General features: G+C 33.4%; 1 protein-coding gene across 1 annotated transcript; it reads left to right on the top strand.

Annotated features, from left to right (window-relative positions):
• On the top strand, nt 1-22,484 carry LOC118190591 (uncharacterized). Its single transcript, XM_035361344.2, has 4 exons — nt 1-253; nt 2,075-2,559; nt 18,963-19,028; nt 22,279-22,484. The coding sequence occupies exons 1-4, from the start codon at nt 145-147 to the stop codon at nt 22,459-22,461; spliced, it is 843 nt and encodes a 280-aa protein (XP_035217235.1). The 5' UTR covers nt 1-144; the 3' UTR covers nt 22,462-22,484.
• Nucleotides 22,485-27,040: the final 4,556 nt, after the last annotated feature.

The raw sequence follows: 27,040 nt of genomic DNA, 5'->3' as shown, positions 1-27,040 counted from the left end.
TTCCGGTATCAGGGTCTCAGTTATCTGTGAAATTCCTTTCCTTCACACCTATGCTTGATTTTTCCCCTATCGGGACAGAAAGACTTAGGGCGTGCAATAAAAGACCATTTCGTCTGCTTTGTCTGTCTGGCTTAAATGTAAATAATGGCGGAAGCAGATATTGCTAGACGAAGAGAGATTAGGAGACGTAAAATACTTGAAAGCTCTGAAGCAAGGTTGCAGAGGATAACAGGAGCGACTAAAAGTAGATCTGGTATTTAAGCATATTCTTCATAAGCATTTGAAATGAACATGAATTTTTTAATTAAAAAAAAATTTTAACTTATTGGGCAGAATATATTGAACCGAGAATTTTAAAGTATGTGTTTTAATAATTTTAATGTATTTCATTTATGACAGATGTAAATTTATGCTGGTATTGAAGAAGGAAATTTAATTTTTACTAAACATGTAATAGAATTTGTTTAAAAGCACTTTTTGAGAAGGCATTTTGTAAAAGCTACCATTCTGTAAATATTTTTTTGCAACTCATTTCTGTTAGTGTTGCATAAGGAATGTTGTTAGGTGCTTCGGGAAACATAGCCTCTTTTATTGGTTTTTACTAAGAACTGAAACTGTTTTTCTTAAAAACTGTACTAGAATTTTAGATGGAAATTATTTAAAATCGGGCAAAAAGGCAACCTGAGATTGGCATAATGTTGAATAAAACTCCTAACAATTTTGAGGGCATTCAGACTTTTCTGACGCACACAAGCATTTTAGCAGTTGTATTTACTGTACTTAGTTATTCTTGTCTCTACTCGATTTTTTTTTATTATTATTTTGTGTATTGTTTTGTAATTGTATTATGATATTCATTCCATAATCCAGTTCATTGTGATTCTGTTTTGATTTTTAAAAACATGGAGAAAACATTCTCCTATCTCCTATCCTTTATTAATTTGTCTTTTTTGAGAATTCCAGTTGAGTAACTTAGGTGCAGTGCATTTATAACATCTATTTTTAGTCTTATCAACCTCTTCACACCATTTAAACCTTTTCCTTTTTTTAACTCCAAAAGAATCTCTGCTAGTGTTCATGGTCATCAGGAAAGTATGTAAGTACTATTTGGTTTATTGCAGCTGTACTGTATATTCTTTTTGAGATATTTAAAAAACAAACTATGTGATTTTAAATTCTTTAGTAGTAAGTGTGAGGCAAACTAATTATATTTTTCTTGGATAACACCATATTCTTCATTTTTTTTTATTTAAAAATATGTGTAAAAGTTATTAATACTAGAAGAGAAATATGAGTATATAAAGTTATGTAATTAAGTAGATGATTGGTGAAGATTTGCCCAGCAAACAGTAAAATCACCTGCTAGTTTTAGCCAGGTTCAAATTGCTAGAAATGGACTGGCTGCATGGAAATTTTTTTCCCCATGTGCAATGTGAATATGAGGCAGTTGCATTTCAAGTCCTCCCGGAGCTTTGCTGTAATTCAAATAATCTGGTATGCATTGCATGTTCAATAAAACGGTAAAAGTTTATAATTGGGTGCCCCTTGTTTACTGAAGATTCTTTTTTGACGCCAAAATCGGTGCCAGGAAGACACAATTTCAAGATGGCCGCTACACAAAACCAAAATAAGAAGTCAAAGAATTGTACAAGATCTGTGTCCATGTACACATCAATCTGTTTTTACTTAGAAAAACATCCTAGAATTGCACAAACTAGGCATTGCGCACTGCTTTAAATATGTACATGTACACATCAATCTATTTTCATTTAAATAAAATCGGGAAGCTAAAACAAAGTTAAAACTATTGTGGTAACCAGAAGTGAGGTTTCATCGCCAAAATTTAAAAAAAAAATGTCGCCAATCGAAAGGGCACCCAATTCTACACTAGTGCCAATAAAACTGTTGATTTAAAAAACAATCAGACATGGATCTCTTCTTCAGGAGCTAAGAACTTTGCTTAAAATCTATGCTAATCAAAAGTTTCTTTTCTGCCTAATGTTAATGCTGTATAAGCTGTTACTTTTATTCATATTATTAATATAAAATCTTTCATTTTGTCTTCTCATTTCAGAAGAAAAAAAAAATGAATATTCTGTAAAAAAAACTGCAGTGAAAGAAAGTGTTGAATGCAGCTCTGCTCAGTACCAAGATAACGAGTATCAAGATAATGAGTTTATTGAAAATAATCTTCAATTTAGCAAATGTAGTTCTACATCAGTTGAGAAACAGAATAATAAAGAACCTCATTCTGGCATACCTCGACACAGACCCTTAGGATTAAGTAATTCACAAGAAAGACATTCAACAAATGGAGCTTTGCAACGTCCTAATGTGTCCGATTACTATACATTTCCAAAAAAAGTGTCAGATGCAGAAACGCGCTCTTTTGGCCGAACTCGATGTGACACTCGCCGTAACAGTACTTGCACTCAAATGGTAATGGAAACACTGCAGTTCTCTTTCTCGCTGAGCCTTTTAAGACCGTGGTTAGTTATTATTTTAGGATTTGTTGTGAAAGCATACTTTCTAATGGTAAAAGATGCCTCATTTTTTGAGGTAAGCATTATTATATATTCTTTACTTTAGCTATTTCATGTCTGTTTAATTTATGCTTTCTATGTTGCAATTCTTTCTCAGAAAAGTTATATTATCATATTCAGAGCCTGATTTACAAAGCCTGCTAGTAGCCAAGTGATAAAGTTATTGAACAGTGGCAGTTTGATCTGGGTTCGATTACAGGGGTAGAGGCTGGCTGCATGGGTATTTTTTTTTTTTTTTTGTTTCGCCATGTGTAACATGGATAATGAGTCAGTTTCTCATATAATGTCCTCCACAAAGTCATGCCTGTCTTTATGCAAATAGCCTTTATATACTTTGTAATTATAAAATAAATTAAAACTTGATTTACAAAACTGGAGCCCCAAGCTAAAAGCCTGTTCAGCTTGACCGTCCTCCTTTTATTGGGAGTATAAATAATAAGTCTTTGCTGTTTGACAAAACATGGTGCCACCAATAAGTTATGGTTAAAATTGTCTGATGGAAAATGACATATTGTAAGGTTGGACATCTGCTAACAACATAACCTTGAAATATTAATGGTTTCGTATTAGCATCATATTTTTTTCATGTAAAAATGTTGTTGTTTTGAGCCGAATGAACATCATTTGCGGGAACTTTTGACTTCTATAATTTGAAGAAATCTGCAGTTGAGGCGCATTAATTGCTTGCAGAAGTATATAGTGAGGCTGCCTTAAATGAGATAAGTTGTCTTGAGTGATTTCAAAAGTTTAAAAATGCTGAATTTAATGTCGAAGACAAAGAACATAGTGGGAGGATTAAAGTTTACATATCAAACTTAAGTAGAAATTGCACTTTCATTAGGATTGATTCAACAAATAATTTCACATCATTGAAAATCACTGGGAAATGATTTAAAAGCAAGGAAATAGGTTTCCATATGATCTGAAGCCAAGAAATGTTGAATGCCAGTTTTTTTACATGTGAAATGCTGCTTGCCAGGCATAAACAAAACGGTTGTTTTACATCATATCATCACTGATGAAGAAATATGGATCCACTCCAATAACCCTAAGAAAAAGAACTCATGGGGACCACCTGGCCATGCTTCAACATTGCCAGCCAAGCCAAATATTCATGTAAAAAAACATGTGCATAAGGTGGGATCAACTCGGTGTCATGTATTATGAGTTTCTCATACTGAATGAAATCTTTATTGGGGTTCTATATGGAACACAGTTGATGACATTGAGCTTAGCACTCAAAGAAAAATGTACCCACTACTAATGCAGACATACCAGATATTTCTCCTTCCGATTACTGCTTGTTTCAATTGATGACACATGGCCTGTCTGAGCAGCACTTCACATCATATGAAGATATCAAAAATTGGGTTGATTTGTGGATAGCCTCGAAAGATAAAGCATTCTTCTGACACTGTATCTGTATTGTGCCAGAAAGATGCGAAAAAGTAGTGGCTGGAGATGGTCAATACTTTGAATAAAACATAACATACCGTTCTTTCACAACAAATGCCCAGTTTTTGATAAAAAAAATGGCAGAGATGTATTTATATTCCCAATAAGTCTTTTCAGTTTAGTAGATGTCACTCATATGCATTATATGAAGTATTTTATGAGTGTGATAATATAGTAATTTTTCCATTTAAAATTGTTTAAATTAAAAAAAAGTCATCTTTCTGTATACTTTCTTTTTTATAGTTTGTCTTTATTGTGTGGAATATAAACTTATGCATTTTAAACCACAATGTTGGTTTTCTTCCTCCATATGGCAGGGAAGGTCAACACTCAGATAAAAATAAGAGGTTAATCTTTGGATTATGGTAACTTGGCGAAAATTTGGCGACCAACCCTGCTACACCAACCCTGCTACAGCAACCTGCTAGTTTTTGTTTGGACGCCATTTTCTTTTCACAAAGTAAAGGCATGTTTTTTTTTAATCAAAATTTTTTTTTTTTTAACAATCTGCTAGCCGAATTACGCTTATGCTAGAACTTTTATGGTACAAAAGTGCTTAATCATGACGAAGATTAGGTGCGAAATTGGGAGAAAGTGCAGAATCGCAAACTGCTTGCCGTGTTTTTAAGAATTGCACATACATGGTATCCATGTACACGTCGACCTATTTTCACTTAAAAAAAAAATCCCAGAATTGCACAAAAATGGCATTGCGCACACTCTTGACTTTATCCATGTACACTGCTAAAGTCCTAGCTAGTAATCTTTATCGCCTTATCAAAATGTCGCCAAACTACCTGTTACCATATTCCAAAGATTAGCCAAATAAGAATCTAATAAATTTTTGCAGATTTTGTTACCATAGGTAATTAAAATGCAGATATAAGATCAAAATAATGCAATTACGTTGTTTATAAGTTTAATTATGAAGCATGACTGCATCTACAATATTGAAAAGACCTACATATTTCTGTGACATCATGAGCTTCATATGTGACCACACAATAGCAGAGATTGACTTCACGAGTACGAAATTAAAAATTTTTTCCCTGTTTCTAACTTTATAATTTTTAAACATAGAATTGTTATCATTAAGGTATTCAGCTTTGTTTATCATTAGGGGTCTTTCCATCACAATGGAAGAGAGCTTGGGTTGTTTTGATCCCTAAAAACTTTAGATGCAAGAACTCTTTATCTTGGCAATATTAGATGTATTAGCCTATTACCTACTTTGGGAAAATGTTTTGAAACTCTCTTCATTAATAAAATAAATTGGTTTTTCAGACAGAAATGTTCTTATAGTAATTCTCAGCTCAGATTTACTCAAGTCACCTTAAGATGCACTTATTTGCCTACTTAGTAGAGTCTTGCAGTATGGAAAGCAAATGAAGTTTACAGCAGTTCTTATTTTTATGGATACCAAAGGGGCTTTTCATAATGCTTGGCCATCTGTCTTACAAATTCTAAAAGATGCTGGTATATGACATAATATCTATACTTTGCTTTAAAAGCTTCTTAAATTGGGAGGACTGCTAAGCTTCTGCTTGCGTCCTCAAGGCTGTGTCTGATCCTATTTTTTTAACGTAATAATGTGAGGGTGACGTCTTATCATCAAACAGAGATCACACTCACGATACAAAGCATCAGGTTTTATTCCTTTTTTATAGAAGAAAAGATAAACGGAATGAGTATGTACAAATGGATTAAATATGTTTAGTAGAGTAATCACAAAACTTGTATGGAGATGTAAAAGTCACAGCAGACCACCTATGTGCGGTCCCTTTAGATAAGTTTAAAGTCCGATCGCCTACGCGCGACCAGCAAGCGTCTAGTTGTAGCTCCTTCGCGAGCGTTCTGTTAGACTGCCTCTGTCGGACTTCTCGAACCAACTGAAGATTCTGGAACCTGGAGAGTTCGTACAGAGAAGTGATAGGTAGCGACATCTGGAGCTTCGTTGAGGCACTATTCCCACACGCTCGGCCATCGACAGGTGAGGACCTCCGAACATGAATACATCTGTAAAACACAAAATACAAAAAAAAAAAGAAAAAAGAAAAAGAAAAAGAAACACTTGAAAATAGTTTGCAAAATGCAAAACAAGTTGCGATGTCATCAGACCAAAGCTTCATGTGGTCTGCCGAAGTGAAAGTTGCTTCAGGTCCTTCATGAGATCCTACTTTGGCTACATTGTATCGATCACGTGGCTTAATCTTGATCACTTTATAAGGTCCTAAGAATTTAGGTCTTAGCTTGAGACCGCCTCCTAACTGGGTTCTTTTAATGGCTACTAAGTCGTTGACTTTGTAAAGTGGAGCGGTTCTACGACGTCGATTGTATTGTCGTCGGTTCTCCTCCTGCAGTTTTAAGATATTCGCTTTAGCCTTTTCACGAATAGACTCTTTCTCCTGGATGGTGGAGTTCAGGAATTCTTCAGCGAGAATTTCTTTAATTCTGTGGTCTGCCTTATTTCTCATTTTCACGCCTGTCATCAGCTCGAAAGAAGTGAATTTCGTTGATCTATTGACGGTGCTGTTGATGATTCTTTGGACGTCAGGCACAAATTTGAACCATTTGGCAGGATCATCTACTAACAGTTTTGCAAGCACTGGGATAAGGGTTCCATGAATTCTTTCGTTCTGGCCGTTGGCTCTTGGAATGCCTGTTGTGATTTGTATGTGCTGAATTCCTTCATCTTTACAGTATTCCTCAAAGTCCTTTGAAGTGAAAGCAGATCCCTTGTCAGAGATAATTCTTGAAGGATTTCCGAAGACAGCTTGTTGGATTTTTAGTTTCTGTACAGCTTCTGCCGTTGATGTTGTCTTGACTGGGTAAAACCAGACAAATTTTGTAAAAGTATCTACCTCTGTAAAATATGTCGGTATCTCTTATCTGTAGATGTCAGGGGTCTTACAAAATCTATGTGATATGTGCTTAACGGAATATTGTCCTTTGGGATTGGGTTCAATAGACCTTCTGCTTTGCCTCACTTTTTATTACAGAGGATGCACTCGACACAGTTCATTATAATGTGCTCAATTTTCTTTGTAGCATTCGAAATATGAAAATCTCTTTTCAACAGATCTTCTGTCTTTTGTACAGCAAAGTGTCCTTTGTTATGTATGCCATGTATGATCTCGAATTCCATCGCTTCTGGCACAACGATGAGTTCTCGACCTCTCTCCTGCAGATACAACACATTATCTTTTAGTAGATAGTCATCTTTAAGTCCTTTCTCGACCAGAGTTTTCAATAATTGAAGTCGCTCATCAGCCTGTTGCGCTGCTGTGATCTTAGTAGTGATTTCACTTTGCGAACGAGTGACCATGCACACAGCATGCCTGCTTAATGCATCGACATGTCTCATCTGTGGATTGGGTCTGTGAATAACTTCATATTCGAACTCTTCGAGTAGCAGTGCCCATCTAGCTATCTTTGGTGTCAGATCTTTTTTCTGCATTGTCTTCTGAAATGCATCGCAGTCTGTGACTATTTTGATTTTTGTGCTTAAGAGATAACTTTGAAATTTTTTCAAGGCTTCGACGATCGCTAGCACTTCGAGTTCATAACTTGACATTTTTTCTTGTTGAGGTGATGTTTTCTTGCTCATGTAATGGATTGGATGCAGCTGTCCATCATCTGAGCGTTGAAGCAAAACTGCACCGAAACCATGACTACTAGCATCCGTGTGTAATTCCAAAGGTTTTCCCTGCTGAAAGGTGTTAAGTACAGGACTTTTGGTCAAAAGTTCTTTAAGGTGGTCAAATGCCTGCTTCTGTCTTGGCCCAAATTCAAATTCTACATCATTGTGAAGCATATCACTCAATGGTTTGGCTATTTTCGAATAACCAGGTACAAATTTTCTAATTTCTATTAATAATTTCCTGCAAGACCTAGGAAGCTTTGCAATTGCTTAACGTTCTTAGGTTGAGGAAAATTTTGAACTGCAAGGGTCTTATTTGAAGATGGACGAATTGTACCTTCTTCAATTAAATAACCGAGAAATTCAATTTTTCTTTTAAGGAATTGACATTTTTAAAAATTAATTTCTAGTTCATATTCTGAAGCTACTTTTAAAACTCGTTTAAGTTTTTCTGATCTCTCTTTTTCATAACGGGAAGTTATGATAAAATCATCCATGTAAATTACAACTGTATTATCCCTTATTAATTCCCTGAATACATTATAGATAAATCGTAAAAATACACTAGGACTGGTGGTCAAACCAAACGGTGCTCTTAAAAATTCAAATACACCTGCATGACAAATGAATGCTAAATATTTGGTAAATCTTTCATTGACTGGAACGTGGAAAAAACCATTTTTCAAATCCGAAGTTGAAAAAACTTTCGCTTCCCCCAAATGATCAAGTACTTCCTCTACCTGGGCCATAGAGAAAGAATCTTTTACTACTTTTTTTTTATTTAACTGTCTGAAGTCTATGTGTTTTATCACGTTTCTTACATAACAGAATTGGAGATGCGTATTCGGAACAAGATGGTTTAATTATCCCCTTTTGCAACCACTCGTCTATCCGTTTATCAACAATTTTTTGCTCAGCAAACGGTAATCTCCGAGACCATTGCGATACTGGAATATCATCTTTTAACACAATATTCATTTTTAAATTCGTGTCTTTAGTTTTATTTGGTTTATAATTATGAATCAATAACGATTAATCCTTACGAATGTTCACATCAGTAACATGCAAGAAATCCACATCACATGCGTCAATCACATTTGCAAAATTTAATAAAAAACACTCTTGTAATGATGATTCACTTTTAAAATCATTTTCGGTATCAGGATTAGATGTTTCATGTTTTTCTTCCCGACTTACTTTTAGAAGTTGAGAATAAATGTTTGGTGTTAAAATTAAAGGAACAGATCATTTATTTACGCCTGCAACAATGATTTCTAACCTTGGTGAATTGCTATTTAAAGATAATCCTACTCTAGCGACATCTGCCTCTTTTTTTCATCAAAACATGAGCTAAGTATTATTTTACCGTCCAGCGTTGTCTTTATTTGAATTAATAATTTATGACCGGAACTTCATCGCCTGAATCGATAAGTGCTTTTATTTTCTACGAAAATATCAGCATATTGCAACTCGTGAATAAAACTGACGTTATTAAAACTTGTTTTGTTTTTTCTTTCTGTTTGCCTATGCGATTCGCTTTGTTTACGTTTTACGCAATCCCTAGCGAAATGAAAATTTTCACCCCTTCCCCCGCAGACGTAACATGATCTCTCTGGCATCGACAAAATGACATCCTGTTTATTTTTAGATTTGCTACGACGGAATGAGTCATTTTTAATACTTTGGTTTTGAACACTTGGTACTTTCGATTCATTAGACTGAAGTTTAGGGGTATGTATTTCAGACAATGATTTTCCTTGGGATGAAAAATATAAATCACATTCTTGCCCTAACTGTGTTAAACCATGTTCTGCCCTCGCGAACACCTATGTATTCTTTCATTTTGAAATCCAAAGTTTCATACAATTTATCTGCAACAATTAAATCAAATAACTTTTTAAAATCCTTTTCTGTCTCCCTAACCTGACAGTAGTATTCAAATGTTGCGGTTAATCGCTATGCAAATTGAACATGCGACTCGTTTGCTGCGCGTTGAGCATGTTTAAATGTGTTCAGAATCTCTATTGGTGTCGGCTGAAATTCAGCTAAAAACAACTCTTTTAGTTTTTCTTAATTCGACAATTCTTCTTCAGTTGCATACTTTAAAACATTATTTGCTTTAACCCCTAACAAATTAATTAGTATCTCAGCTTGTAAGACTTTGGTAGCAAAAGCCTTTTCCAATGAAATGAAAAACAAATGCAATGTCTCTGGCCGCTCAGGAACAGAAATTGTAAGCGTTTTAATGCTTTTCAGTAAATTTTTAACACTAGTCTGTGCGTTTCTTCTATCACCCGATAATGATTGTGATTTTAAATTTTCTAGCTCGATTTGCTTCTCAATTTGGGCTAATTTAAGACGTTCGATTTCTAACAGATAGTGTTCATTACTTGTCTTAGGCATCCGATCCTCAGTGATCGATTTCACGACGCCCCGAACAAATTCAATGTTTGTTTTGAAGACATCAGAATTTTCTACAATTTTTCTAATGTCAGCTTTTTTAGCATTTTCTGGAACATTCTCTTTAATTCTTTCGGCAATTAATTTTAAATCACTCTTGTTTGAATTATTTAAGAAACTCATTTTAAAACGAAACACAAGTATCACTATCTTAAAGAAGGTCGGTTTTCACAGTACCTTTTTTGAAGTTCGCCGGCTTGGAGCCCCCATAGTTGTGAGGGTGACGTCTTATCATCAAACAGAGATCACACTTACGATACAAAGCATCAGGTTTTATTCCTTTTTTACAGAAGAAAAGATAAACGGAATGAGTATGTACAAATGGATTAAATATGTTTAAAAGAGTAATCACAAAACTTGTTCCAGTATGGAGATGTAAAAGTCACCACCTACGTGCAGTCACTTTAGATAAGTTCAAAGTCCGATCGCCTACGTGCGACCAGCAAGCGTCTAGTTGTAGCTCCTTCGCGAGCGTTCTGTTAGACCGCCTCTGTCGGACTTCTCGAACCAACTGAAGATCCTGGAACCTGGAGAGTTCGTACAGAGAAGTGATAGGTAGCGACACCTGGAGCTTCATTGAGGCACGATTCCCACAGTAATAAAGGAGTTTTTGAACATTGTTTAAACATTGCATATGCAGATGACTTACTTTTAGTCTTCCAACGAAGTGGCCAATATTCTTTTGAGAGCATGAGCAGTGCTAGATTTTTGTCTGCAATTGGGCAATCTCTCATAATTGCTTTCATTCCTTCAAAAAGTAAAGTTATGATTGTTTCCAGAAATTTTGATGACTAAAATATTGTTGCCTTGACTTTGTAGTGATTAGCCCTTGGACTTTGTAGAAAGTGTTAAGTATTTGGTGTTGTACTTAACCGCAAATTAACATGGAAAAAGCACATTGAATTCCTTTCCATTAAATGCAAAACAATTATTAATGATTTTCATGGAATCGCTAAAAATACTTTTTGAGTGAGCTGTGGGGGATATGAAGAAACTGTTGTATAAGGAGTGTATTTTGCCTTTTATTTCGTAGGATTCTCGTGCTTGGGAACTTGTTTTTGTAAAGAAGATTAATAAAGGAAATGTGAAAAAGATTCAACAGAAAATTCTTCATGTTGCTAGTAGTTATAGAACATTAAGTTATGAGACCCCTTTTTATTCTTACAGGAGTTTCACCTATTGATTTTGAAACTGTATGTAGGAATAATATTTTCAAGGTATTGGCAACTGATACTTTAGAAGACTGAATAAATGGAAATTTCCCTTTGATAAATGGAAATTCCTCATCCAGCTATTTAGAGCCTATAAATTTCTGTGATTATAAAGAAATCATTGAAAAGTGTTTTCATATGGTTTGTTTTACAGATGGCACAGTGGTGTAGTGAGCATAACTGGTGCCCAGAGCAAAATACCTTTTTGGCGCCCCCCCAAAAAAAAAACACTTACAGTAATATAATGCTTGGAATATATTCGTAATAAGAAAATAATGCAAATACAGGGTGATCTTTTGTAAAGTGAGTGTTTGGAGCGCCCTGTAGCACGATCTAACAGCCGAAATGGCACCAAACTTGGTATTTAGACTAATTCAAGACATGGGAAAAAAGATTCCGTAAAAAAAAATTTTAGTTCCAAAATCGCCGCTAGGGCATTTTGTGGCGCTGCTCTAGCTTACAATAATGAGAATTAGCACAAAACACAGGTATCAAAGAAAAATGCAAATGTTGTGCGATGACAGCGCCAGTAATAGGGCCTATAAAAGCAAGTAGTAGACAGCTCCGACAAATAATTTCAGCTGAAGTAAATGAGCTCCAGACATGCCTCTCACGTTACTGAAACGTGTGTTACTGGTGAAGCTGTATTACATGAATCAATGGAATGCATCCGCAGCTTTTTGGGAATTTCGAACCAGAGAAAAATTACGAAAGGGGCCTTTATTGCTGAGTGGTCTTAAGAAAATGATTAAGAAGTTTAAGGAAACGGAGTCACTGATCATTCGAGCTGGGAGAGGATGTAAACCAGTATCAGAGGATGTAATAACTGATGTGGCAACTGCAATTGTCGAAGGATCGCAGGGAACCATTGCTGGTACTAACAGCACCCGGGGTGTAGCTCGATAATTGGACATGAATTCTTCCACGGTATGGAGAGTTTTGCGGTGCGTTATTGGATTTTACCCCTACAAAATCATCCGCTTGCACGAGTTGAAACCAAGTGATTATGATAAGCGAGTAACATTCGCTCTATCGTTTCTTGCCAGGGTAGAAATTGATGATGCTTTCCCATGGCACATTCTGTGGGGAGATGAGTGCCATTTTTATCTCAATGGGTCTTAAACATACAAAATAGCCGAATTTGGGCTTCTGAGCAGCCCCACACCGTGCACGAAATCCCATTAAATTCCACGAAAGTCACTATTTGGTGTGGATTCACAGGTGAATTCATAATTGGGCCATTCTTTTTTGAGACCATCACTCCGACAGGACCCCAAATGTGCACCATAAATGCAAAAAGGTACCACAAAATGCTGCAAACGTTTGTTATTCCACAACTTCAGCAAAGAAACCGTCTTGAACAGACAATCTTTATGCAGGATGGTGCTCCGCCACCCATTAGTAATAAGGTAAAGCAGCTGTTGTGCCAAAACTTCACTGATGATAGAGTCAAAAGTCGCAGTTTAAAGTCACAGTCAAAAGTCCAGTTGCATGGCCACCTCCTTCCCCTTACTTCACGCCATGCGATTTTTGGCTCTGGGGTTATTTGAAATCTCAAATTTATGTTGGTGGAGTGTCAAATTTGTCTATTCGAAAGGACAACATAACAAAAACAGTGTAGAATATTCCTCGTGATATGTAACATACGGCCATGGAGAACATTGTGCACAGAATGCACGGTGTTATTTCTGAGAACGGTGTTCACATTGAATGTGGTCTAATTCCTCACCGGAGAAGTTAATGTAGTAAATAAACATTAATAATTTAACTGTATGATTGTATGTCTTGATTAATCTAAATACCAAGTTTGGTGCCATTTCGGCTATTAGATCGCTTTATCTATTAGATAAAGAGAAAGCTTGGAATTGAAAAAATAAAATTTTATATACGTTAAGTTTTCATACTTTCTGATTATCTGCAGACCCAGAGAAAAGTCACAGATTTTTTGATGGAGTGCATTTATGCTCTCATTTAGTGAAAAATATTTATTTGGGTATCCCTACATCTGATTCAATGATGCATTCAGCAATGGCTATCTTTTTTTTTTTTTTTTTCATTCTTCTTTTTCGGCGGAAGACATGCACGTTTCTTGGAGGTAGTTACACTAATCAGTTTGGGGATGATCCCAGTTTTTTACAGTATTTCAGTGATGCATATTCTTTTATGAAGCAGTAAATGAACCAGCAGTATTTAACCCAGTTTCCTACCTGCTTTTAACTACTTTTTAATTTTTCATATTGCATTTCCATAAAATTCATTTCTTTAAGAAACTTTGCACTTCACGGAATACAAGTCAGAATTTCTGACATAAATTTTTTCATTCTCTATTGTTGGGCAAATTATCATATTTTTGAAGTAATTCAACACTTTCTTCTCATCAGCCAGTAAACTCCACAGTTCAATTAGGATTCATTAGTGCAAAAACAAATGTATTCAATGTTGAAAGAATTACTTATTAAAAAAAAATAACTCGTTGAATTTCAAATGTGCGAATCCATGTGTATTCAAACACACATGTGCATTTGCCAACATGGTACATTGCCGTATCAATACTTTTTCAGTGGGGAGTGAATAATAAAAAAATACGTATATTATATAGAAAAACTGGAGGCTCTCTTAAGTAGAAGGCCTGCTGGCACCTGTTAAAACTATTCTCTGTCCATTTTATGAATTATTGACAAATGTTATTATTTAAAATGCAAAAGTCACCAAAAGCCATTTTAAAGAAGCCATTTGGCTGGTAGTTGAACTGGTCTTCTTGTTTATTAGTAATGTAAATAGATCAGATACGATAAAAAGTGTGTTTTTATTTGAATATGTTCCTTCCTATTATCTCAGAAAAATGCCTCTCAGAAAAAAAGTAATGATTTATCTTTTGACTGTTGAAAGCTTTTAAAATTTTATTTGTTGACTTTTCCTTTTGCTTAATAGTTACATTTAGCAGTGTTCTGTAATCTAACACCAAAGCTTTCATAAGATGTTCTGCTAACAGGATACAGTCAAAAGTCGTTAATTCGGACACCCATAATCCGGACCTCAAAGCTACAAACTTTCTGCGCATGCGTCGCGTTCACGCATGCGCACAGGCGTTTACGAGAGCGCGTAAGACCCTTACGGCTGCGAATATGTTTGTGCGCATGCGCGTTTAATGTGTAACGGAGTTATACGAAGCTAAAGTTATCTAATTCAGTTAATGTTGCAGATTGCGTTGTTCCTTAATCTTCGAATTGGATCCAGCTTATTATTTTTTGCAGACTGTTAGAGCAATTTTATAAAAGTAAGCTTGAACTTTCGATTATGTCAAATAGAATTTCCGATATATATTTACTACAAAGCGAAAGTATGTTTTGAAATCCGAAATCTGTTTATCAATTTCACGCTGCTCTGCGGCAGAGGGGGGGGGCAGAAACGTCATTATTAGATTATGATAGATTAGAAAGATTATGTCAAATAAAATTTCCGATATATATTTACTAATTTGTAATTTGTATCTACAAAGCGAAAGTATGTTTTGAAATCTGAAATCTGTTTATCAATTTCACGCGGCGGATTGGAAGTTAATCTGTCAGCACTATCCTTATCTTCAGGGCAGATGTTTTTATTTTATTTGGTTTATAATTCCGTACTAAGTGTAGTATTTTATCTCGATGTACTCCGTCTTTGATATGATTTAAATCAAGTTCCTGGTCATTATAATTCGCTTCCGATAGTGAAGAAAGTGACCCAGAGGTTATTGAAAACGAAAACATTTCGATTGACAAATTAGTCGGTATTCTCAACACAGCAATTATAGGACTTGAACAGCGGAACTTTGTAACTAAACAAGAAATTATGTCTGTTTAATAGAATTAAAGAGAAAGTATTATCACATGAAACGAAGCAACTTACATTGAAGGAAATGTTTAATAAAGTAAACAAATAAATATTAAGCTTCTTCTTTTTGTAAATTTTGATACCCTTTAGATCATAATTGTTCTTTATTTCATAAATAACGGTTTCATATTTTTAATTTTGTAATTTCTGCATGCCAGCTTACCAGATTTAAACTGATGATCTATAATCCGGAAAAATCGATAATCCGGAATCGCCGAAGTCCCGAGTAGTCCGGATTAACGACTTTTGACTGTAGTACCTATATTTTTTATAATTTTCTTGCCTATGCAAAGTGAACCGGCCTTAACATAATTCATATGTATAAACAATGGATTTCAAATAGACCTTCTGGCATAGCATTTTTTTACCTTGTAGAGGTAGTATTATTAATGGGAAAATACCATCTGCTTTAGTTAAGTGATCTACCAGCTTAGGCTTCTATGCAGCTTCTATAGAGGTTACACAGGTTAAAATCAAAATTTCGAAGACATTTTTTTAATACAGTTCAAAGTCCGTAATCTGGACGTACATTATCCGGACCTCAAAGCCGCAAACCTTTTTTTTTTTTTTTTGGTGTGCTTTATGCATGTGCGTAATGCGCATTTAATGTATAACCGACGGTATAAGCTAGGCTAAAATTATCTTTACTGATTCTAAGGCATTTCAGTTAATGTGGTAGATTGTGCTGTTCCTTGAATCTTCTAATTAGATCCGGCTTATTCTTTTTTGCAGACTGTTAGAGCAATTTTATAAAAATTAAGCTTGAACTTTCGATTATGTCAGAAAAAGTCTCCAATTCTGGAGTTGCCAAAGGATCTACAAAGCGAAAGCATGTTTCGATGTCCATCAAACAAAAAGCGGAATTGCTGCAAAAAATGAATAAAGGCATATCCGTCTCAAAATTATGCGAGGAGTATGACATTGGAAAGTCAACTGTATATGACGTAAGCAAAAAGAAAAAGGAACTGTTTGAATTTTTTGTGGATTCTGACACCCCAATTGCAATGAATAACAGAAAAAGGGTTTGTTATGCTAAAAGTGATGATCATGAAAAAGTGATGATTGAATGGGTCAGACAACATCGCAGTGAGGGCGTGCCATTGACAGGTCCAATGCTAATGGCTCAAGCCAAAATATTTCATGAAGAAATAAACTTAAACACTGAGTGCACATATTCGACAGGTTGGTTAACCAAATTTAAAAATTACCATGGTATAAGACAATTAAAAATTTCAGGTGAAAAAGCTTCAGTTGATACTGAAGCTGCTGAACAATTTGCAGATGAATTAATTCATTGAACTCATTACTAGTGTACAATTATCTCCTGAACAAATTTACAGTGCTGATGAAACTGTTCTTTTCTGGCAATATGTACCAAGAAATACCTTACAGAAAAGGCTCCAACTAGTGTCAAAGATTCCAACATGAGACTAACAAGTTTAGCATGCGCAAATGCTGCAGGAATGCACAAATATATGTAAACTTTTCGAAATCCGAAAAAATACATAACCTGAGGCATTTAAAGGAGTAAAGAGTTTTCCATTATATATCATGCAAATAAAAGAACACGGATCATACAAGTGTTAATGAATGATTGATTTGAAAATCATTTCATATCCAAGGTTCGGCACCATTTGTTTGGTTTACCTGACGACGCAAAAATTGTTCTGATTGTAAACAACTGTTTGGCTCATACTTAATGTTTCAGAGAAAGATAATGTATCCATATTATTCTTTCCTCCAAATTGTACGTCCATCATTCAGCCTATGGATATGGGAATAGTGCATGCGCTGAAATGCAAATATAAAGTAGCATTTTTAAAATCTATGTTAAATTTCTTGAACATTGGCAAGACTATTTGAAATTTTTTAGCATAAAATCTGCTGTGTGGAGCATTGCAAGATCGTGGGATACATGAAAAAATGCTTGGCATAATTTATGGCCAGCTACCATATTTCATGTTGAGGACGATGAAGATGATAGCCACGAATTTGAAGGTTTTCAGACATTGCAAACTAAAGGTGAAATTTCAGTTAATTGGAATTTCACAGTTATTGGAATTTCACAGTTATTGGATTCCAGTTATTGGATTTTGTAAAGAAATGTGGAGAAGCGGTAATAAATGAAGATGATATAACAGAAGTTTTTCATTGCAACGACAATGCCCCAATCATTAATCAATTAATGGACGGCGAAATCTGTAGTATGATTCTAGATCCAGAAAATACCGCAATCGCCGAAGTCCCGACGAGTCTGGATTATGGACTTTGTACTGTATCATGGACTGCATAACTATCTAAAATAATTAAATAGGTTTTGTATCAGTTATTATTGTTACTTAAAGTAATGTAAAATACATATGTTTTAACAAGCAATAATTGCAATGAAATGGTGTTTTCCCCCTCCCATTTCTGACATAAAATATATGGATTATTGATACACACCATTAGCCATTAAAACCTTTTTTTGTTAAACCTTTCTGCTTTGTCTCACAAGCTCTCAATAGATTGACTATGACACTTTATGTCTGGATGAATAAAATGACAACGATTTAAAGTCACAAGAATGATATCCATTGTAAAGAAAAAAGTTATGATTAGATGAAAAATGATATGGCATGAGCATTAGCAATAAAGACAATTGTCACCAACATAGAAGTCAAATCAAATTGGCAATGTTTAGCATCAAAGAAATATACTAAGAAAAACATCAAGTAGACTTTAACAAGAAAAAATCAAAATTACTAGCAATTGTATGTGCTTTTTAGGAAACTAATAATAAGAAACAGGAATTAGTGTAACATGAAAGAATTTGCTGGTCTGGAGTCAAATTAACCTTCAATTTAAAATTGGGAAAAAAGGAAAGCAACTTTAGTTTAGTATAGATTTTGAATAAAATTCTAGTGATTTCAAGAGTATGTAACAGAGTTCTTGAGAAGGGGGAAAAAAAAATTCTCAGGAGGAAACAACTTAGTTTCTTCTATAAAAACATACTTGTTGAGGATTTTTCATAAAGAAATGTCTTTTAGGGAATTAAGACAAAATAATTTGTTGTTGGGCAACACAGGTAAATAAGGTTTCTAACATATGGATAGCAGAAGCATCTTTCGTTAATTACACAATCTTTCTTTGTAGTAATGATGCAGATATTCATAAAAATTATAACATTACAAATTACTCCCATCAATGGTGCTATTAAAAATAAAGATATGAGTTGTGATATTGTTTTTAAATTAGAGTTAAGTAGGCAAGAAGTAGTTTTAATTTATAATTTTAATTTTTAAGCATAAATTAAGGTAAGAAGTAAATATAATAGATTTAAAAAATTGAGATTAAGCTGTAGAATGTAATGCTAGAAATGCCCCAACAGTACCAAATGTTAAAATATATTAAATAATTGTACTTTCAAAAGGGAAAAACAAATGAGACTGATGTTTAAAGAATATCTGTGAAATTTAATAAGGAGGGAAGTAAGACAGATGGAAAGCTAAAATAAGGAAGCAATTTGAAGGCAAACTATGCATTGAAAATCTGAAAAAATGCTTAAATAATGCAGTTGTAATATTTAGAAGTGCTGTATGTAGTTATGAGCAGAGATCATGTTTAAAGTGTTATTTTTCTGATAGATCAAAGCTTCTAAATGTCTAATGTTTAATTATGCTAAAATATGTATTTAAGTATGTACTTTGTGTTTAATGTTTGCCATATTAATTATGAGAATTTTTTTAAAAAATATTATTATTATTAATTTTTTTTTTTTTTGTTTTTTTTTTGTTTCAGAGTATATTTTTACCATATCTAATATTAGAATTGGGATTTTGTTTGTGGACAAAATTTGAATCACAGGTAAATCTGTATTAAATTTTCATATTTTTATGATTAATGGTTTGCACTAAAATATATCGTTTGATATTATTTGGTCTTTCATTAAAATTAAAACATTAGACCCCCAAAGAAAAGTCATTAGACCTCTGTCCAGTGACATCCTCCATCACGGTCACCTTTAAAAATAAAATAAATAGTATTTTTGTATATATCTCAGTTAAAGTAAGAAATCCAATAATAACCAGCTGTTATTAATACTAACCATGCCTTTTGCAAGTATGATAAATAATGCATTATAATCACATTTACTGTATTAATACTGTATTAAGTATTAATAATGACCAAGTTTAGTCAGCATGATTAATTAAGCATAATAGTTTGAAACCCCAAACTCTTATATAATTTCAGTGTCATATGATATGAAGTGCATAACATTTCATACATTAACAGCTTTATTAGCAATGAAATTTGGTCCCTACATTAATAGAAATAGATCAAGTTTCTCATTTCATTCATCTTTGTAGAGCCAAAATATTTTTAGTTCGGTTGTGTTATCTCTATTTTGGGTTCTGATTAGTAATGTAGTTTCTCCAGCAAGTAATTATTTACTACTATATTTATTTATATACTGTTAATCCTGTAGCTTAATTCTTAGCAGCAGTTTATTTTAAGAAGTATAAAAAAAATTAAATAACGATTGTTGTTATTTTAAGATACATTCATTATTTATTACACTAAATAAATTGCATTACACATTAAGTTGTTTGCAAGGACAAAACAATACAAATGAATTACATTACAAATACAGCAGTATTATAATTCTAACAAGCAGAAAATTGGAAACAAATTACATTACAATTGCATTATTAAATTTAAAAAAAATATTTATTTTGGCAGAAACAACCTCTGTGGCATTTGAAATTACAAAGGGTTTTTGACTTTTTACATTTGTAGCAGTTTGAGTTACAACTGCTTTTACAATTGCAGTGTTGGGATTCTTGACCACTTGAGTTAAATTCTCATGACCACATTCTCTTGAATGTATTTTAATACATATTTTTTATCTGGAATTTAACTGACTCAAATTCAACATTTGCAGTGGATATTTTAAGTCGTCAACATATTTTTCACTTTCTTGTTTAATGACTGTTTAGTAGAACTTTGAGCTTCTGGAATATTTTTTGAGACATTAAAGAAGAGCTTTGTTTTCTTTGAAGTCTTCCATATCCACATTTTTGAAGCCATATGTGTTTTCTTTCTATCATTGGTCTTCTTTAGTTCAGAATTATGTTATTTTTTTATTTATTTATTTTTCCCTTCAACACTCTTATTTCTGTTTTTGGTTGGATCTGCAACAATTATTATTTCAATTAAAGTCTACTCCAGTCACCCAGTTCCACTTTCATATTTTCATTTATTGCACCTATATTCTCATCATTAGTTGAAATTATTATCTGAGTTAGGTATCATTATTAGATGGATTTCTTAATATAGCAAGATCTTTGTGTAATGGGAGTATAAGTCAGTTTCCATTAGAAAGGCCTCCATGAATGAATCCCTGCCATTAGGCAGATAGCCTAAATGTTCTTTGCCATATTAAATAAACATAACATTTGGTGATTTGCTAGAACTCTTCTTTTGGCTTTCAATTTGAACATGTCCTATTGATTATTAAAATGTGGCTTAAAATGTGAGCACTTTCATCTTAAGATTATCAGTTCATTTTTTTTCTAGTTGTTGCTAACAAGCTGAAACAAATTCATGTACTCATTGCAGCTGTCATACTGTTACAAATTTTGTGTGTATGTAAAACATTTTAGTGAAATTATATGTAAATTATATACTATCTTTTGTATAATGTAACATACCTCAGAAATGTGAAGCTTAACTAGGACAATATGGTTACAGAGTTAAGTCCATTTAAAATTAAGATAAACAGCTAAGCTGGTGATAGTTATGACAACTAATTTTTGTTACCAAACTTGGTGACATTTGTAATTGTAAACTGGTCTGTTCCCTATGTAACTGTAACTGGCCCTATGTAATTCTATATATACCTTCCAGAAATTTCGAGAAATCAAAGGTACTAGAAATTTGTCAGTGGATGGAGACCAGAGAGAGCATCAGTTTAGTTTAGCTCAGAGTGCTGAGCATATTCAGGAATCACTGTGCGAGCTAATGCATTCTTAATAGTTTGAAGTGATAATTACTGATTGTGCTCTGTCATACTGAGAAGTGCTGTATGAGTACATATACGAAAAGTTCCAGGTACTGGAAATTTCTCAGTAGATTGGAGAAACTATTAAAGACCAGAGAGGTCATCAATTTAGTTTAGCTCAAGTACTGAGAGATCACTGTGCACATTGAGGCTTTTTATATTGTTTAGTGTTTAATGTTCTTAGTACTTTGAAATGGTAATTACCAATTGTGCTCTGTCATACTGAGAAGAGCTGTACATGTACTTTTAGGGAATAATTCCAGAACCATGAAGTGTTTCTTTTGGGAAAATAAATTTTATCAAGCTATTTTTGGTTTTGTGTGCATTCAATCCATTAATAACCATTATCCACATAACAATACAATTGCACATTAATGAGCCATTAATGCAAGAAAAACATATGCATGCATAATGGCAAATATCAAGCTGAACACAATGAAAATTATAACATTTACTAATCATTGTTGGAAATTATTAATAATAACCTGCTCATAAATTCTCAAATTATCCACTTTAGCTAGTTTATTTGGCTGTAAATAATAATTGATTAATGGCATTGACCATAATATATATATTTTTAGATTTCACCATATTGTTGCTAGCTTATATTTTTAGTAATTAAACCAAATAAGACAAAGAAAGGGACTGTTAACTGAAATAAATCGCAGCTTGCACAAAAAAGGAAGTAGCTATAAATAGAAGAGAAAACGTAAGGCAGGCAAAGTACTTTTCATATTCATTGACTGTTTCAGTGGCTGACTAATGGTAAAAACCAATGGATGAAAGAGTAACAGATATTGAATTACCTAGACTATGTTATATTTAACGATTATGTGTATATAAGCAGTATGTTTACAGTTATCTAGTTATTAACAACGTAAGTTGGATGCATTGTTTTATAAAATAAAATATATGCTAGGTAATTTTTGGAAATTTTCCTTGAAAAGCTACTTGTAATCCATCTTAACAGTATTTTTCTCTTTTACTTGAAATTTTCATTGCTTTTTTTTATGCTAAAGAAGTCTGTGTCTGAATAACTTCCTTTGTTCTCAGGTCTGTTCAAGGTCTGTTGTATCGTCTCTCATTCCTGGGTTCCTGTTTATTTGCGGACTACATACATCAGCAATAACAGCATTTAGTTCTGTGTTGAATATTTTGCAGTGTGTTGTACAGGATCTTGCTGTATACATATTTTCATTCATTTTTTTGCATTTTGTTTGTGAAATATGTAAATAAAAATATTTGATTCTTTTTTCCCACCTTGTTGTTGTTTCAAGTTTAATTTATTAAAAATGTTTATTAGGATTGAAAGTGTTTTAGGAGCTCAGGTGTGTAACTTTAACTGTGATTCAAAATTAAATGATGAAATGAGAAGAGGAATGGTTTTACTTAGAATGATTGTCAAAAAAAATTTTTTTTTTGTACAAAGTACTATACTTAGTAGGTATTTTGTCTGCTTTGTCAACTCTAATTGTAAATCAACAAATAATAATGGTAAAGTAGATGAAAGGTCTTTATCTAGGTAAGCATGCTTACCTAAATTTCAATTATCTTTTTGACTTGTCGCTGTATGTGTTAGATATAAATACGTGTGAATAGTATTTTCATATATTATCAGTTTTATTATGATATTGTTGCATTTTACAGCTTTGTGGATTTGGAGTAATTGATAACATGATGAAGGATGATAAACATATAATTAATATATATATATATATATATAACATAAGAAATATAAAATATATGGTGGCATAACAAAAAGCTAACAGGAGCAATTTTTAAGGTTCAGAATAATTTTTTAAAATTTATTAGTGTTATTACAAATAAAAACACTGGTGTTTTTAATTTAAGTTGTTTCTTTCTATAGCTTTTAAACATTGCTTTGGACTGGATTATTTTGGTTATGGCAAAGCATGTGAAGGCTGTTTGCCTAAAGAAAGGAATGCCTTCCTGGGAGACTTTCTAAATGAAACTGGCTCGTATCCACATTACGCATGGGGAAAATCAGGAAAACTCCCATGTAGGAACTTCTTTGAAAATTTGAACAATGGTTGATCTAGCAAATTTTACTGTTTGGCCACTGATGGGTCTTCAGAATTGTTTTAATTATTAAACAAATGCCAGGCCAATAAGCAACAGGCTGTCCAATATAATAATTAACAATGCAATAAAAATTATTTAGTGTGGAACATTCGCCAAGATGAGCATCAGTCATGCCTTGTCTGGAGTCATACATCACGTATTCCGGTTGAATTATTCAGTTAAAAAAGAAACAAATAGGTGCTAAGACAATCATATCCAGTCAAAAGTGGGCCACAGCAGCAGATCCAGAACACTGTAAACACCACAAAGCACAATCCAGGGCCGCCAACAGCAATCTGATAATGAAGGGAGTATAAAAAAGGGAAAATAGATTTCAGAGTTCAACTCCTTGGTTATTTTCAATCTGTATGCTCTGCAGTGGATGGCAAGGGACGAATATCTGTTTATGCATGTTAGCCAGCAGGTGTGCTCGTCCCTTCGTTACTTGTCATTTGTATAATCTACCTGTTCTAAATTTAATTGTAAATTAATAATTGAAAGTTAATTTAACCATACAACCACATTACACAAAAGAGGGTGGAAAGAAGAAGGGAAAAATGATAGAGATAAACTGTACATCTTGAACAAATAGCAAATGAAAATTAGTTAAGTATAAAAACATTACACAAAACTGTAATAGATTTATGTCAAGTGTAATTTTATTGCTTGCTTCTCTTCTAACATGCACACAAAATAAAAAGAATTGTACAAAAGCGCTTTTAGTAGGTCAGTTCTTAGTTCATGCAAGAAAATACTTTTCTCTTTACCGTGTAGATATTTTTCACATAGCAGTAAAAAGTATATCAGTTATCAGGGGTGTAGCTGTCCCCGGGCGCAGAATCCAAGGGGTGCCAAACTGATGTTATGACATTTTAGAATTAAATGTTTTCCATTCTTGGCAAGCAGTAGGGGGCACGAAATCTTCAGCTGTCCCTGGGTGCTGAAAACCCTAGCTACGACTCTGTCAGTTATCAATGTATTACTCCTTTTGGAAGAGGAGCAAAGGCCAAACAAAACAGCTTTTTCAGTAAACAAAAGCATTATTGCTTATCTCTAAATGCCATGTATATATCCTAAGGGGTGTAGGGGCAGTTCAGGAAAAAATAGAACTTGTACAGAAATGCATGATTCTCTTTGCAATTTAAAATGCACATTGGTGCATTAAAGCATCTTTTGATTGCAGAAGCTACTTTACGAACTGAAAATACTCCACAGAATATATGTAATCTCATTTCTTTATATTTTCGTCATCAGATTTTGCATTCTAATTTTTATTTTATTCTTAGGCTTTATATTTTGGCTACTGTGTTACTATTACTATGCTCTAATTCCAAAATGAGTAGATGTGAAGGTGAATCTAAAAGTAATCATGAAAAGAATCTAAAAGTAACTCAGTGCTTTAGAGAAAGGATATTTAATTTATTCTTTGAGAACTTTTTTCTAGTTATCATTATGCACAAGGGAGACACCTATACTATACTATACCAGTTCATTCAGGTTCCAAATCATTATCTCCTGTTCTCCTGAGTTTTGATTTCAATATATTAACTAATGCATATCTCCTCTGAAAGAAACTCTGCGTTTCTTAAAAAGAGTTAATGTCTTCTACAGTATTCTCTGTGAATGAAGAGTACAGTCAAAAGTCGTTAATTCGGACACCCATAATCCGGACCTCAAAGCTAAAAACTTTATGCGCATGCGCCGCGTTGACACATGCGCATAGGCGTTTACGCGTGCGCGTAAGACCTTTACGACTGCGCATATGCGTGTGCGCAAGCGCAGAATACGTTTTCGCGTGCATGTTTAATGTATAACGGACGGTATAAGCTAAAATTATCTAATTATCTATTGCAGTTAATGTTGATGATTGCATTGTTCCTTAATCTTCGAATTGGATACGGCTTATTAAGCAATTTTATAAAAGTAAACTTGAAGTTTCGATTATGTCAAATAGAATTTCCGATGCTGGAGCTCCCAAAGGATCTACAAAACGAAACTATGTTTCGATGTCCGTCAAACAAAAAGTGGAATTGCTGCAAAAAATGGATAACGACATGAAGAAGGTGACAGAGAGGTTAGTGAAAACGAAAAAATTTCGATTAACAAGTTAGTCGATATTCTCGGCACAGCAATTACGGGACTTGAACAGCGGAACTTTGTAACTAAACAAGAAATTATGTCTGTTTTGTTTATAGAATTAAAGAGAAAGTATTATCACATAAAACGAAGCAACTTAAACAACTTACATTGAAAGAAATGTTTAATAAAGTAAACAAATAAATATTAAGCTTTTTTTAAAAAAAAATTTTGATACCCTTTAAATCATAATTGTTCTTTATTTCATAAATTACGGTTTCATATTTTTAATTTTAGAATTTCTGCATGCCATCTTACGAGATTTAAACTGATGATATATAATCCGGAATCGCCGAAGTCCCGACGAGTTCGGATTAACGACTTTTGACTGCATTATGTATTGAAATATGCTTTCAGTTCTTTCAAAGTGCTGAGTCTTAGTGCTCTTGGGAAATTATATTTGAGACTATTTTCTCGTTCTCATTATGCATGAGAAATACGTACATATTGTGCCAGTTCATTCAGTTTCAAAATCATTGCATCCTGTTCTGCTAAGCTTTGATTTTTTTTATTGAGTAACTACATCTCCTCTGCTTCTGAAAATGAATAATCTTTGCTTTTCTGTTAATAATTGATACTTCTAAATTTTGCTTTGCAAATGAGAATATTACACATTGAAATAATTTTTCAAGTCTTCCAAAATCCTGGAACATAGTCCTTTAGAGAAAGGATATTAGTTCTTTGAAACTTTTCTTCACATTTTCATTATGTACAAGGAAAATACTTATCATCTGCCACTTTCAGTTGCTAAATCCTTACAACATGAGGTTTGATTTTATTAGGGAATTGGCGTATATATCATATGCTTCTCAAAATGAAGAAGCCAACTCGGCATTTCTTATAACAGCCGAAACATTTTACAGTATGTGCTATAATGAAAAATATTGTACATTGAAATTTTTTCTATAAGAACTAGAACTACTAATGAAATATTTTTACTAGAGCTAGAATATAAGTACTAAAGCGTATCTGTCAAGTTGAGGTTTGGAAGATATCTGTTTTTGAGATCGTTTTCACTGGTTTTTGTTACACAAAAGAAAATGCTTATGCGTTGTCTCCTTATTTCTTATTATGTCTTAAGGTTCATCTGTTTAATGAAAACTAGCTTTCAAATCACATTCAAGATTCAATGAAAAAAATTACTAATATATATACAGTATTCTCTTGATTATCCGGGTGCGCATTATATGGTTTGCGGATTATGCATGCATACCCACGCATGCACACTTAATACTATGAGCGAGAGTATGTAAAAAACAAACAGGTGCAAAGCTAGTCATGGAAAAAGATTATTTCCAATACAGAAATCGGAGATTTATCTAATTGTGAAGAAGTCGGGGCATTAACTGAAGTTGTTTGCCAAAAAATTGGAAATGTATAATTCTAGACACCTGGGGAAATTTAATGAGAATTTTGCAAATGAGTTTTCTCTTTTATACTTCCAAAACGTATAATATATGAAACATTATGTTATACATATTTCTAATCCTTTTTTCCATTCATAAAAACCAGTCAAATTCTGCTAATGTTATCAGCTTTGCTACAAGAGATACTGATTGTAGTTTTAAATGTTATAAGCTATAAATACATTTTTTTC

This window comes from Stegodyphus dumicola, chromosome 2 (assembly GCF_044657685.1).
Source record: "Stegodyphus dumicola isolate Sdum_Otavi_A_Nest chromosome 2, ASM4465768v1".
Taxonomy (NCBI): Eukaryota; Metazoa; Arthropoda; class Arachnida; order Araneae; family Eresidae; genus Stegodyphus; species Stegodyphus dumicola.
The sequence above is the reverse complement of the archived record's forward strand: the minus strand, read 5'-3'. Positions and strand labels throughout refer to the sequence as shown.

Bases quoted from the DNA above. Each gene is read 5' to 3' on its own strand.
- LOC118190591 (XM_035361344.2), top strand. From the start codon at position 145: ATGGCGGAAGCAGATATTGCTAGACGAAGAGAGATTAGGAGACGTAAA. The intron at 254-2,074 runs GTATTTAAGCAT...TTCTCATTTCAG, and splicing joins AGCGACTAAAAGTAGATCTG to AAGAAAAAAAAAATGAATAT. The intron at 19,029-22,278 runs GTAAATCTGTAT...CTTTGTTCTCAG, and splicing joins GGACAAAATTTGAATCACAG to GTCTGTTCAAGGTCTGTTGT.